This window comes from Mus caroli, unplaced genomic scaffold (genome assembly GCF_978045245.1).
Source record: "Mus caroli unplaced genomic scaffold, Mus_caroli_1 scaffold_6, whole genome shotgun sequence".
NCBI classification, from domain to species: Eukaryota; Metazoa; Chordata; class Mammalia; order Rodentia; family Muridae; genus Mus; species Mus caroli.
This window is the reverse complement of record NW_028227261.1, coordinates 23,927,173-23,941,320: the sequence shown is the minus strand read 5'-3', so window position 1 is coordinate 23,941,320 and position 14,148 is coordinate 23,927,173. Positions and strand designations below refer to the sequence as shown.

At 52.6% G+C, this 14,148-nt stretch overlaps 1 protein-coding gene across 2 annotated transcripts in view; it reads right to left on the bottom strand.

The window, feature by feature from the left end:
- Positions 1-11,922, bottom strand: part of Rps6ka1 (ribosomal protein S6 kinase A1) — a 40,551-nt gene extending 28,629 nt beyond the window's left edge. The window contains exons 1-2 of one of the 2 annotated variants that reach the window (XM_085838868.1): positions 11,749-11,922; positions 4,417-4,461 (exon numbers count right to left, since the gene is read on the bottom strand). Coding sequence is in view for 1 of the 2 variants with exons in the window: in XM_085838866.1 (XP_085694992.1) it covers positions 4,417-4,461; positions 11,349-11,411 (108 nt within the window). In the remaining variant the exon portion in view is untranslated. Of the gene's footprint in view, positions 1-4,416; positions 4,462-11,348; positions 11,570-11,748 lie in introns of those variants that run through there. The other variant, XM_085838866.1, reaches the window with a different exon arrangement.
- Between the last annotated feature and the right edge of the window lie 2,226 nt (positions 11,923-14,148).

The window sequence follows — 14,148 nt, the reverse complement described above, 5'->3', positions numbered from 1 at the left end:
CCGGGCGCCAAATGGGCCATGGAGAAAGGACACTGTAAATAAAACCTCTTTCTATTTAGACCACAGGCGCTCCCCAGGGCAGGCTGAAGGAAGAGGGCCCTTCATGCATCCCAGGCGCTAAGCAGGTAGTGTGGCCAGTTCCGGTCATCCACAGAAGTGTCTCAATCCCTGAGGCTGCCTGAGGCTCCCCATAGCCCAGAGTCACATCCTGCCCAGGCCAGGGGGAGCATAAGGGATCCGAGGGATCAGGGTTTCATAAACAGGAAGAGAAGAGGGGAGGCGGGAGATACTCCGCTCTCAAAATAGACCTGCAGGCACTTCAAAGGGGTCCAGCTCCGGAGATAGCCAGAGGAGGGGGCCTGGCTTTCCCAGGCTGCTCCCAGGAGGGGAGGGGGAGTGTAAGTGGAACCCTGATATTTCTGAGTATCCAAAGAGTGTTTGCCCTACACCATCAATGCTAAACCCCAACTCTCTTTCCATCTGTAATGGATAAAGGAGCCAGCATTAGATAGCAACACTGGGTACAGACAGACCTTGAGGAATACTGTGTTTGTTTGTTTGTTTTTAAGGTTTACTTATTGATTGTGTTAAGTGCACTGTAACTGTCTTCAGATGCACCAGAAGAGGGCATCAGATCCCATTACAGATGGTTGTGAGCCACCATGAGGTTGCTGGGATTTGAACTCAGGACCTTTGGAAGAGTAGTCAGTGCTTTTAACCGCTAAGCCATCTCTCCAGCCCCTTGATGGATACTGTTAATGTGTACACAGCACAATCTCTCTTCCAGGTGGCCCTAAGAGCTAGATTCTTTTTTTTTTTTTTTCCTTGTTTTGTGGCAAGGTCTTGATAAGTAGCCTTACTGGCCTGGAACTTGCTATGTAGACCAGGCTAGCCTAGAACTCACAGATATCCACCTGCCTCAGCCTCCAAATGCTGTGATTAAGGGCCTGTGTCATCATGCCCAGCAAGATAGCCTCTGTTCTGTCCTTTGAAGGAGCAACTTGTCCCTGGCTAGGCAAACAGAGAACAGGAAGAGAGCCCAGATTGCCTGGCTCCCAAGTCTCATCTTCACATGGAAGGCCTGCGTCCATCTCTGGCTACTCAAAGCCCAGGAAACTACTAACTCCCCAGGGAAGGTAGGCCGGTGGCCCAGAGCCCACCCAACCTTCCTTTGCTTGCCACACACAGCAGAGACCACCTCTCTGCTCCACATTCAGCCATGAGCTCAGGTGACACTGGTTGAAGATGCCTGGACCCCTCATCACTCTCCAGAGAGGAATGTGGGGATCCAGAAGCTGTGTGCCCGTGCCCATGTGATCTTCCCATCTTAGCACCAACTGCAGTGTTCCTGCCTCCGCCCTCCCTCCATGCCTGGGTGCTCTCTGAGGCTGTGTGGTGTCCAGTGCCCCTGGGTGAGGTTGCGTCTCTCAGTGAAACAATATAATGCACCAAGTATGCGCTGAAGGACAGTTGGCCTGTTCCATCCACTACACAACAATGAGGTCCCACAGCAGGTTGAGCGCCCCCTAGTGTACTAAGCACAGAAGTAGCCAGTGAGGACCCTTGAGCCACAGTCAGGGCTGAGTTTGCACTCAGAGCTAGCTGGCACCTGGGGTGGTAGATACCCACTGTTCTTCCTCTTCAGGAACTCAGCAGCCAGGGAGGAATGTTGCTGCGGTCAAACAAAGCTTGACCCCCATCACCAGGTGACATAAGGCTTCATTTTTCTCACCTGGGAAAAATGTTCTACCTCTGAAATTGTGCACAGGGCAGGAGAGATTGCTCTTTCATTAAGAACATTGTTCTTCCTGAGGACCCAGGTTTGATTCCCAACACCTCCTTAGCCACTACCACTCATCTCTAATTCCAATTCCAGAGGACCTGACACCCTCTTCTGGTCTCCTTGGGCACCACACACGTGAGGCACAGACATGCATGAAAGCAAGACACATATACGATAAAATAAAAATAAATCTGAAACAATAAATAAACGAGCTTCTTGTTTGATGCCAGGCACAGTTCAGCTTTTTCCACTGTGTGGCATCTGAGCACTGCCCGCCCCAAGTCATACTCTCTCCACCCCGGGACCTTCCACCTCAGAGCAGGGCCTTAGACTGTGGAATGAGCACAGGTTTGGGCTTCAACAAACTTCCTGCCCCTCTCTTGGTTTGGTTTTGAGACAGAGGCTCAAGTAGCTCAGGCTAGTCCAAAATGCACTCTGTACTACATAGCTCAGGCTAGTCCAAAACTCACTATACACCAGAGATGATTTTGAACTTTTTTCTCCTCTTTCTACCTCCCTAGAACTGGGATTACCGCCTATCTCCAGACCTGGCTCTTTTGACCCTTGAGATACCAAGTAGAGCTCACTACTAGGTTCCCCCCAAACCTCTACTGTGACCCCTTGAATCTTCAAACCTAAGATCTGAGTGCCTTGGTCTCCAATAGGGACACAATGGATCACTGTGGGGTTTTTGTTTGTTTGTTTGTTTGTTTTCCTGAGACAGGGTTTCTCTGTGTAGCTGTGGCTATCCTGAACTCACCCTGTACACCAGGCTGGCCTCACAGAGCATAGGCTAGCCTCACAGAGCACAGAGAGTAAAAGGCCTGCACTACCACTCCCCAGCTCCTCCCCCATTTTATTACAAGGAAACTAGGAGCAGCTCCTAGAGCTCAGTCTCCAGACATGGTCAGAGATAACAAAGTCCAAGCTACAAGGCTTACCAGTCCCCATGGCTCCGTTGCCACAGTAACTAACAGCAGGAGTGGGCAAGGGCCTACTTCTACACACGCCCCACCACACCCAGCTCAGCTACCTTATGTTAGGAAACTAAGTCGATGTAAACCTCAGAGCCAAGCCTGACTCTAAATCAAAGGTCACACTTACAGCTGGGCTGACCTAGGCCTGGAAGGCGGGGCCTTGGGCAGGAAGTTAAACAGAGCAACACACCAGGGTAGTTCCAGCATGAGCCAGCGGTTACCATGTCAGGTCCTTCACTTCAGTCCTGGGTTACTCCCCAACTTTCAGATGAGGACAGAGACGGAAAAGCTCTTTGGTGGGGCAGGGTACCTGGAATCTGGGTTTGCAGAGACCCTGCCCAGAGGGCTTTCAAAGCCTCTCAACAGCATTATCTCTGTGACTTAACAGCTCGCTCTCTCTCTCTCTCTCTCTCTCTATCTCTCTCTCTCTCTCTATCTCTGTGTGTGACTTAGGCGTAGTTCTTCCTACTACAGAGGTGAGAAAGGCAGGGCTCAGAGAGGACAAGGTACCCAACGAAGGTCGCACAGGAGCTTTTGGCAATGTATAACAGCAAGGCGGACAGGTGAGATAGCTCAGTGGGTAAAGGCAGTGACTGCCAAGCCTGACAAACTGCCTTTGATCCCTGGCATCTGCCTGACAGAAGGAGAGAACCGACCTCAGCAAGTTGTCCTCTGACCTCCACACATGCCTAGGGACATGCATGCGTGTACACATACACACAAAAGCATACACGAAATTATTAAATCAAAGTATAGTGCTGGTTTTGGGCTGGACATGGCGGTATACACCTTTAATTCTAGCACTTGGGAGGCCACGCAAGGCAAATGGATCTCTGAGTTTGAGGCCAGCCAGAGTTACACGCCAAGACCCTGTCTAAAAAAAAATTAATTTAAAAAAGAACAACAGGCCAGGTGGTGGTGGTGCACGCCTTTAATCCCAGCACTTGGGAGGCAGAGGCAGGTGGATTTCTGAGTTTGAGGCCAACCTGGTCTACAGAGTGAGTTCCAGGACAGCCAAGGCTACACAGAGAAACCCTGTCTCAAAAAACCGAAAAAACAAAAACAAAAAACAACAAAAAAAGTACTAATTTTTTGTTGTTTTTAAATAAAAACTAGGAAGGGGTAAAGGACTGGCAGGTCGCCCGGGGAAGCAGAGACAGCTGGGATAAATGGCTACACCTTGTTCTGGGAGCTCAAGAAGCCATCTGAGAGGCACTGGGCACTGTCAGGCTAGAAAAGCCACCAGGTTCCCGGTCCTACCACTCCAATTCAGAGAGCCAAATGCTACCAAGCCCCTGTGGCACCCGCTCCCACCAAGGAGCTCAGCAGGACACACAGAGCTCACCAATCATTCCGCAGGCACAAACTGAGAGGACATAATAAACCCAGGAAGTGCTGTGGTGTGTATAGGTCACAGCCAGCCAGAACTCCTGGGTCCTGAATCTGCTCCTGGCCCTTCCTGGACCACACCTTTGAGCCCAGGAGTGAAAGCTCCCTCACCTTTGAGGAAGGAAAGCTGAAAGCAGCGGTCTCTGTCCTGAGCAGAGACAGAGTCAGAGGAAGAGAGCCGAGCTAGGCAGAGGGATGAGAGGTCGGGGCCTCCACATCTCCTCTCTCCTTTCTAATCCAGACTTCACTGAAGTCTCCAGTCCTCACCTTGGATGGCTGAAGTCCAGCTTCTTCCCCTGAAGCCTGGCCATTCTGAAAAAGAGAAACAAAAGGAAGGAGAACGTCACAGTTTACCTGCAGAGAGAGAGACAGACAGACACACACACACACACACCCTGAGACACTCCATCTTTGGCTGCTTCCAATAGCCAGGGAGGCAGGGGCGACCAATCCATTCTACACGGGTCCCCTCCACCCCTGCTTCTCGATGCAAGAATCAAGCTCTCGGCAGCAGCCCCTCCCAACCCCAGAAGGATAGACCTAGGACCCAGGATACCCACCCTCCTCTTCTGCCTACCAAACATCCCATCTATCTTCAAAGTCTCAGCTCAAATATTACCTCTTCCTAGGGAGAAGGAAGGGGCTCACACACAGCCAAGCTCTGCCATATAGATGGTGCAACCTTCTGCAAACTACCCATGAGAGACCTGTGTCCCAACTGGACCACTGGAATAGATACTCTAGCTTCCCTAAATTGCTCTAAGGATGGGGCAGGTAGGTGTCCCCTGCTGGTGGCTTCCCCGGCCCTGCTCTACTTTGTGAAAGTGATGGCTGTATCCACCATGTCTTTGCATTTCTCCATACTGCTGGTCACATACAGACTCACTTTTTCCCATAAGCAGAGAGACCTGGGCGGGCGAGCAGACACGAGGACCTGTACCACAGCTGCTCTGTGAGTGCCTGCCGCATGTCAAGGCTGGGCTCTCTGCCCCACACCTGTGGCACTGTTTAATCTTTCTGACAGCCTAGGAGTTAGGCCTTGGCTCTCTAAGTAGAGGAGGACACCAGAGCTCAGAGGGGACTAAAGATAGAACCCTCACACATTTGAAAAGCAGGGATCTGAAATGTGTCCTCAAATGTGGGAAGGGTCTGCTGATGAAAGACCTCCACCTCAGCCAGGGAGCTGCCTGCAGGGAGAGGCAGGGGCACAGCCCAGCTCTGAGATCCAGTTTCTTCCTGACTTTTACGCCAGATGGAATTGACATTCCCAGGGGTATAGCACAGCTGGCCTCTCTATTCCTACATGCTAGGAAGCTTGAAACCCACCTGAGGAAGCTGTCCCTACCCTTCCTGGCATGACTGAGTACAGTGAGACAGACAGGAGGTTTCCAAAGGCTGGGACTTTGGAGCCAAGGGTCAGAGCCAAGGGTCAGGTTCATAGGGCAGCTTTGGTCTTGCTTGGCGGCAGCAGGTAAAGCTGGGTTCTGCCTATTATGTAACCTCCTGCGCCTGGAGTAGCTGTCCCTTGCCTGCCAGGACATCCTTCCTGCCCTGAGCCCCCTTAATGCCCCTAGTCCTCCCCAAGAGCCAAGTGTTATTATACAGGTGTACACACACACACACACACACACACACACAGACACTTTCAGAAGGCACAGGTTGGTCGGAGCCTAAGGGCAGGACTAGACAGATGCACTTGCAGAGTTCAGCTCACTCAGCTGTCTAGATGTCACAGAGGAACTGTCTGTCCCACCTACAGGCACAAACAGCCTGCCTACCAGCCCCTGCAGCAGTCCTCCAGAGCTATTCTAGACCCTCATCTGCTCAGTCAATTCAGTCTCCATCCACTGAAAACCTCCCAGCCTCTGTCACTGGGACTAGGCTAGATAGAACAGAGTCCCAGTGCCTCAGCTCGAAACCCAAGGTCACCATCTCCAACCACCCAGCGCCAGGACTAAAAACTGTGTGTTCAAATTTTGGCCTCTACCATTTGCATGGCCCCAAAGAGGTCATTATACTTCTCATGGCTCAGTCTTCTTACCTGTAGAATGGAACTAAATGGGCCGCTGTTTAATGTCAATGAAATGAAGTCATAAATACACAGCTGGCATGGGACTGGCCCATAAAGAGTAGCCACTGGAGCCAGTATTATTGTCACCCCTACCCAGTTCCCATCTTTTTATTAACTCATACAGAATCCTTTGTCTTCTGGCCTATTAAAGTAGTAAGTTAGACAACATTTACCACAAGAATGTCTGTCCAAGTGGCCAGCCATGAAGACTCACACCACGTTCACCTGAAGGGCACTCTTGATAAAAAGAGATGAATTCTGACATTTTCATCCACCTGAAAGTATTTCAGGGCAGCCAAAAATAACCTTTCTCAAGCTGTAAACACACGGACTGCGAGACCGACGAGACGGCTCATCAGTCTGAGGTGCTTGCCACCAAGCCCGAAGACCTGAGTTCGATCCCTGAAAAGCACAAAAGTGTGGAAAGAGAGAACTGACTCCACGCACACACGCGTGCACACACACACACACACACACGTGCCCATGTGCACACGGCATGTGTAAATACACACAAAAATAACTACTAACAATATCTTAACGATGGGCCGTCCATGCTCCTTCCGTGTATCATTCCAGTTTTAGCAAGCTCTCCTGGGTGCTCTTTGGGGCTTCCACTGAAGTGATCTGAGACTGAGTAGACCTGTCCCACGTGACTGAGCATTTATACGGTGGCTTACCCTAACAAGAAGCCCTTTCTACCCTTCTACTGGGGCTCCGTTCACACTTTACCTCCTCTGCCCACCCAGTCCCTAATTCTTCCCTCTCTCCTCTGCAGTCACAACACTGAGCAGACACCTAAACTCAGGAGGGGGCAGGACTTGTGTCTTTCATCGGCGCCTTAGTTCTGAGCCAGGGTCAAACATACAGTTTGACAAATGAAAGGTGAAAGGTCAACCCAGCAAAGACAACAAGGAAGCCAAAATAGGTTCTTTTTTGAGACAGGGTTTCTCTGTATAGCCCTGGCTGACCTGGATCTCACTCTGTGGACCAGGCTGGCCTTGAACTCAGAAATCCACCTGCCTCTGCCTCTCAAGTGCTGGGATTAAGGGCATGAGCCACCACTGCCCGGCCAGAGTAGGTTCTTGTTACCGAGGTTCAGCAAAAGGGCTCACCACAGCTAGCAGGTGGCAGCCATGGGTCCATGACTCAAAGTCATGCGTTTGTGAGCCTAAATCCCTGACGAAGGAAAGAAGGCATAGCAAGAGGTGTCAAGTTGTTTTTAGGTAATTCAGGAACCTCAAAGGTCACCTGCTAGAGGACAGGAGGGACAGACAGGACGGCAGAAGTCACCTGCTAGAGGACAGGAGGGACAGACAGGACGGCAGAGGTCACCTGCTAGAGGACAGGAGGGACAGACAGGACGGCAGAAGTCACCTGCTAGAGGACAGGAGGGACAGACAGGACGGCAGAGGTCACCTGCTAGAGGACAGGAGGGACAGACAGGACGGCAGAAGTCACCTGCTAGAGGACAGGAGGGACAGACAGGACGGCAGAGGTCACCTGCTAGAGGACAGGAGGGACAGACAGGACAGCAGAGGTCACCTGCTAGAGGACAGGAGGGACAGACAGGACGGCAGAAGTCACCTGCTAGAGGACAGGAGGGACAGACAGGACGGCAGAAGTCACCTGCTAGAGGACAGGAGGGACAGACAGGACGGCAGAGGTCACCTGCTAGAGGACAGGAGGGACAGACAGGACGGCAGAAGTCACCTGCTAGAGGACAGGAGGGACAGACAGGACGGCAGAGGTCACCTGCTAGAGGACAGGAGGGACAGACAGGACGGCAGAAGTCACCTGCTAGAGGACAGGAGGAACAGACAGGACGGCAGAAGTCACCTGCTAGAGGACAGGAGGGACAGACAGGACGGCAGAAGTCACCTGCTAGAGGACAGGAGGGACAGACAGGACGGCAGAGGTCACCTGCTAGAGGACAGGAGGGACAGACAGGACGGCAGAGGTCACCTGCCCTCTTGGTCTGGCATGTGGGACAGCGGGAGGAACACAGCTGTGTAACCACAAAGCCACCGGCACGAGTGGCTCTGAGTGAGAGCTGTCACATCCCTTTTCAGCATCTTGGTTTCTTCCTCTGCACCATGACTCCATGTCTATCATGTCAGGAGCTGCACTCTATGACCTAGGAGACTGAAAGAAGTCTGTCTAAAAAGCCTAAGGGGTGCTGGAGAGATGACTCCATGGTAAATGGCACTTGTTGCTCTTCCAGAGGACATGAGTTCAAATACCAGCACCCATGTTGAACAGCTCACAACTGCCTGTAACTGAAGCTTGGAGGGGTGGTGGGGATCCAATGCCCTCTTTTGGCCCCTGGGGAAACTGACTTTTAAAAAGGCCTAGGGGGAGATTTAACTCAGAGGTAGAGTACCTGCGTAGTACACATAAGGCCCTGGATGGATGGAAGAAGGGAGGGGAGGGAAGGCGAGGAGAAAGGAAGGGAGAGACAAATGACATGAAGACCAGACCCTGGAACCAGGGAGAAAAGCCTGAGACAGGGAAGTCCCCCTGGCCTCTTGGAGCACTCTATTCTCCTCTCTTGCTCAGGAGCACAACAGATGGGGAAAGACAGCACGTGCCCTGCAGGCAGGAAGCAGCCCCAGGAACTGGGTTCTGAGCCTGGCACTGGCAGCCCTGTTGCACTGCTGGAGCCTGGGGGCCAAGTGCCAGGACACTGCTAGCCCTCAGCCAAGGCTGGACAAAGGCCCTGCGGCCCGAGAAGTGTGTGCCAACATCCAGAGCTGCTCTCTGCCTACCTGCCACCTGTGCCAGTTTAAACCCACCCCACACTCATCTTTTGAGTCTCTCTTGCTTGGAGGGAAACAGCGACAGCACTGGGTTCTAATCCTGATATTAATGCACACACCAGCATCCCTGGGTCCTGCCTTCCCATTTGAAAATGGGGGGGGGGGTTGTCATCTTTTCCAACTTGACAAATTGTGAAAATTAAAGTTGCATGACATCAATAAATAGCAGCTGGAGACAAAGCTCTGCTGCTTTCAGCAGAACCAAGAAAAGCCCAGGTAGCATCCTCACCCCTACGTCCAGTTGGTTTAGTCCACCTGGGCACTGCCTGCCAGCAGCCCATTTCTGGTGACAGCAATGGGAAGACAGGGCAATTCAGATCCCAGACCTCTTCTGCCAAATGCCCTTGCCAGCCCCCTTACCTGCCTTCTTCCTGGCCACAATGGCGCCAGTACCTGCAGGCTAGGCACTGTATCACTTACATGTCATCTGCACGGAAGAACAGCAGGGCCCTGTTCTCAAGTGAGCATGCACACCCTCACTGCCCCAAAGCTCTGGTTACCCAAACAATAACACCCAGTCCACAGACACCTCCATGGCCTGGGGGAGGGGACCCAGGCAGCAGGACCCAGGGTTTTGCACCTTGTCAGGCCCAGGAAGTAGAGCTAGAAACTCATCTGTGGTGCTGGAAGGAGAGGCCCAGACAGCTTGAAGATGGACTAAGGGCCACACAGCATTTCTGAAGTGAAACTCAATGAAAAAACTCCTCTTCCCCCATCCCAGGAAATGTGACAGTCTCCTCTCGCCTGAATTCAGGTGCAACAGTATTCAAACTAAGATGTTTCCGGTTTAACCTGGCCCCCACGAGGCTGCCTCTGGCCTCAGGATTTCCCAAAGGGAAGCAGGAAGTGCTGCCCTGGAGGAGGCCAGCACTCCTAGATCTCTACTCTCCCTGCTAGAGTAAAGCTGTGAATCCCTAGGCTGAGTCCCTCCCTAGCCATACCCAGCTCAGGCCTCCCTTCTCTGGAGGCCCAGGTGGCAGGGGCATGCCCAAGCCAAGGAGTACACCTCTGAGCCTTCCCTCGGGCCTTGTGCCCCAGTCCTGGGGGGTGTGGGGGGAGCACCAGGGGCTGCAGAGAGCAGTGCTCCTCACCTAGGAGGGTGAGTCAACCAGACAGCCTCTGAGCGCCTGTGTAGGGCCTGTAAAACCCCCGTGGCAAGGATCCCAGAACAATTTACTCCAAATTGCGCCTTCAGGTTGGTTACCTAATCCAGCCGCGCCCACCCTCCAATAGCCAGTGTAGCCCATCCCTTTAAAGGGGCAGCATGCCCTGGGTGCCTGGAGACTTGAGGATCTCACTGTGGATCCTCTCTCTACCCGTGGTCCTGAGAGACAGGGCTCACGGTGACTGACCTGAGGTACAAGCCAGGAGAAAAATCATCTAGGTTCTGGGATCAAGTGAGGTCTCCTGTACCCCAGAACAGCTCCAGTGAAGGAAGGCAGAGTTTCGCCTGCCTCCTTCGCAGCAGGAGAGCAGGGAAAGTTTTAAAGTTGCTGGTTCAAAACTTGACCTTGATCCCAGGGTGCCAGGACAGCACAGAAGTGGCCTCCTGCATGCTCAGGGTTGGACCACAAAGCCCTCAAAAAGACAGGAGTTGCTTCTGGGAAAGGCTAGGTGGTAAAAGCCATACTGCCCCAGGGCTCAGCCTTTTCTACAGGAAAGGAAGAAGGAGGGAGAGAGGAAGACGGAGACAGTCTTTCTACAGAGGCAGTCTTCACAAGGTCTAAGGGCTTTCCCCAGTCTTCAGCATAATCTGAAGTAGGAAGACCCGGTGTCATTAGCTTTAGGGCAAAGGAAAGCAGGCTCCAACTCCAGAGGTGGTATCGTCCCACGTTCCATAACTGCCTGGGATTCAGCAGGGCTACCTTTCTAAGGTCAGAAGTGGAGGAACGAAGAGAGGTCTTGGGGAGAGGTTATGGTGTGAAACCGGATTCCCATGATCCTTGTCTCTAGTAGAAGCCCAGACATCTGACCCAAGCCTTTTTCCCTTCTGCACTGATTGGGGCAACTCCCACAGCTACTAAAAGATGATAAGCGGGATGGGTCCTAGGGGTCAGATCTCAACACACCGTGGAGATTCCTCTCCTGGCTACCGCAGGGAGGTACTGAGAGCCCAGCAGAACCATCCCCTACACACGCACACCCGGAGCACAAGGGGGTGGAGCCGGACAGTGAGCTAGAGACCGGAGGGCACTCACGTCCCCGCGGGGCTGCAGAGACGCCACGGGCCGTCCGCGCCCCGCCCCGGTGCGGATCCGGGCTGGCCGGCCGCCGCCGCCTGTCCCCCACCACCACCCGCCCCTCTCACTCACCTCCGGGTCCAGCGGCACCAGCTCCATGAGCGGCCAGGGCTCCTTGAGCTGGGCGAGCGGCATCGCGCCGCCGCCGGACCGCCCGCGCTCCTCCCGGCGGCCCCGGGCAGCGCTGTCTCTGGGCCCCGGGGTCCCTGCTGCTACACCGAGACCCCCGCACGCCCCTGAGCCCCTCGCGCTCTGGCTGGGCCGTCCGCCGCCGCCGCGGCACTCGCACTTCGGCTCGCTCCGTCACCCGGCGCCGCCGCGCCCATTGGCTACCTGCGCGGGGGCGGGGCCTGGATAGCCCCGCCCAGTCCCCCCACGGCGCGGCATTCCCGGCGCGGACCCCCGCCCCCAACGCGCCAGGAGTCAGCCTCGCCTTCACGAGAGACCCCAGCCCACTGTCGGCCCTACCCACCGGAGGCTCCGCGGGTTCCGTCTTCCCAGGCTGTGTGCCGCTTTGCAGACCTCGCTGGGGCCTCCGTTGTCCTGTCCTAGCAGCCTTTGGGATGTTAACCCAGATGTGCCTTCTCCCTCCAGGGGGAGGGGCTGCCACCCCACATTTACATGGGACGTCCTGGGCCTGATCCCGACTGAGGCGTGGAAGGAGCCTGGGCCTTGTGTCCTCTGGCTCTCAGCTCGCCAAGCCCTTAGGATCGCCCCCTTCCGAAAGCTTCTGCACATCACGGGAGCCCACACTTTGGGGTCTCCATGTGATCCCCGTGTCCCAAGCCAGCCAGCGCCAGGAACCACAGCGCCCCCAGGGTGATTTCCTAATACGCATTTTTTCTCCTTCCTAGTCTGTTGTGCCCTATCACTTGAGGGCGCTGGTTTCAGGCCAGGTCCGCGCCTCTTCCGTGGCAGACCAGATTGTGGTCTGACTTGAGCATGAGTCCCTGGAAAGAAGGCAAAGTCCAGTTCTGATGGGATCAGGATTCTCTCCCGTAAGATTTGGCCTGCTCTTAAGGAGATTGTAGGCCCCAGGTGTCGTGAGACTTACTCTCAGGTGAGAGACAAGCTGGCTCGTTTATTAAAAGCCTCCAGTGAAGCCAGGCGCCATTGATAGGAATTTAATTTTTGTTACGTTTCCTTGCTCGGCTATGGGCATGGAACCCAGGCTTTGCTGGCCTGGTCGTGCTATGTACCTCTGACCTCCACCTTCAGGCAGCTTGTGATTTTTTTTGAGACTCCACCCACTCCTAGTAGACACCCTAAGCTATTTATCCGAAGTCACACAGCAGGTCCCGAGCACACTGGTGTTTAAAAGAGTGTAGGGTGGGTCCATGGGTTGGCTCAATGGGTAAATGAGCTTGCCTGCCCTGAGTTTGATTCCCAAGCCCCATGTGGTGGAAGAGAACTAACGCACAAGCTGTCCTTTGACCTCCACAAATGTGCACAGGGACAACCTTCCCTGATAAAGAAATTTTACAAAGTGAGTGCCAGGACAGCCAGGGCTACACAGAGAAACCCTGTCTCGAAAAACCAAAAAAAAAAAAAAAAAAACAAAAAAAGAAATTTTAGTGCAGTACATTTTTAAGTGGAGAGAAGTCACGCCTTTAATCCTAGCAGTAGGGAGGCAGAGGCAGGAGGATCTCTGTTCAGGGCTAGCTTGGCCAGTTCTAGGCCAGCCAGGGCTACACAGGTGTATCAAAACAAAACAAACAAACAAAAAAACCCAAACCCCAAAAACCCAACTAAGTAAATAAATAAATGAATAAATAGAAATTAATTTAATCCAGGAGATTTAGGCCAGAGGATTGTGATTTTGAGGCCAGCGTGGACTGCATAATAGAGATGTTGTCTAAAAATCAAAAATTAAATTAAATCAAAAAAGAAATAAAAACAGATGCTGTTTTCCCAGTAAACATTTGTAATCTCACTGCGGAGGCTGCTGACACGGGATCTCATTGGTCAGCCAGGCTAGCCAAATAGGTGAGTTCCAGGTTCAAAGAGAGACTCACACAATTAAAAAATAAACCTGTAGCCTAGACATACATGGGCACTCACATGCACATGCTCAGACATCCACGTGCACAGGTACCACAGACACATGCATACATACACACAGACACATGCATACATACATGCGGACACATGCACACAGACATGTGCACACATGCATACACTCACATGCACACAGACCCATGCATACATACATGCAGACACATGCACACAGACATGTGCACACATGCATACACTCACATGCACACAGACTCATGCATATATACATGCAGACATATGCATACAGACACATGCACATATGCATGCAGACATGTGTACACAGACACGTGCACATATAACACACACATTTACATGTGCATATGCATACATGCACAGGCACAAAGACACATGCACATATGTGTACATACATATGCATACAGATACACGTGCGCACACACACAATGAAGTCGACACCGATTTCTCCTAAACCTACATGCCCCCTTATCCCGAGTCTCCCCTTTACTGGAATGGATGACTTGAACTGCATTTTGAGTAGAAAAAACTTTGGAATCCAAAAAAAAAAAAAAAAAACCATAGGTTTGAATTCCAGATCTGCCCTCTCTTTAAGCATTGGACAACTGCTGTCTTTTTTGTTTGTTTTGGGTTTTTTGTTTTATTATTTTGTTTTTCGAGACAGGGTTTCTCTGTGTAGCCCTGGCTGTCCTGGAACTCACTCTGTAGACCAGGCTGGCCTCTAACTCAGAAATCCACCTGCCTCCTGAGTGCTGGGATTAAAGGTGTGTGCCACCACTCCCGGCCAACAACTCCTATCTTTAAGTTCAGCTTCTTTATCTGAAAATTGGGAATTATAACTCCA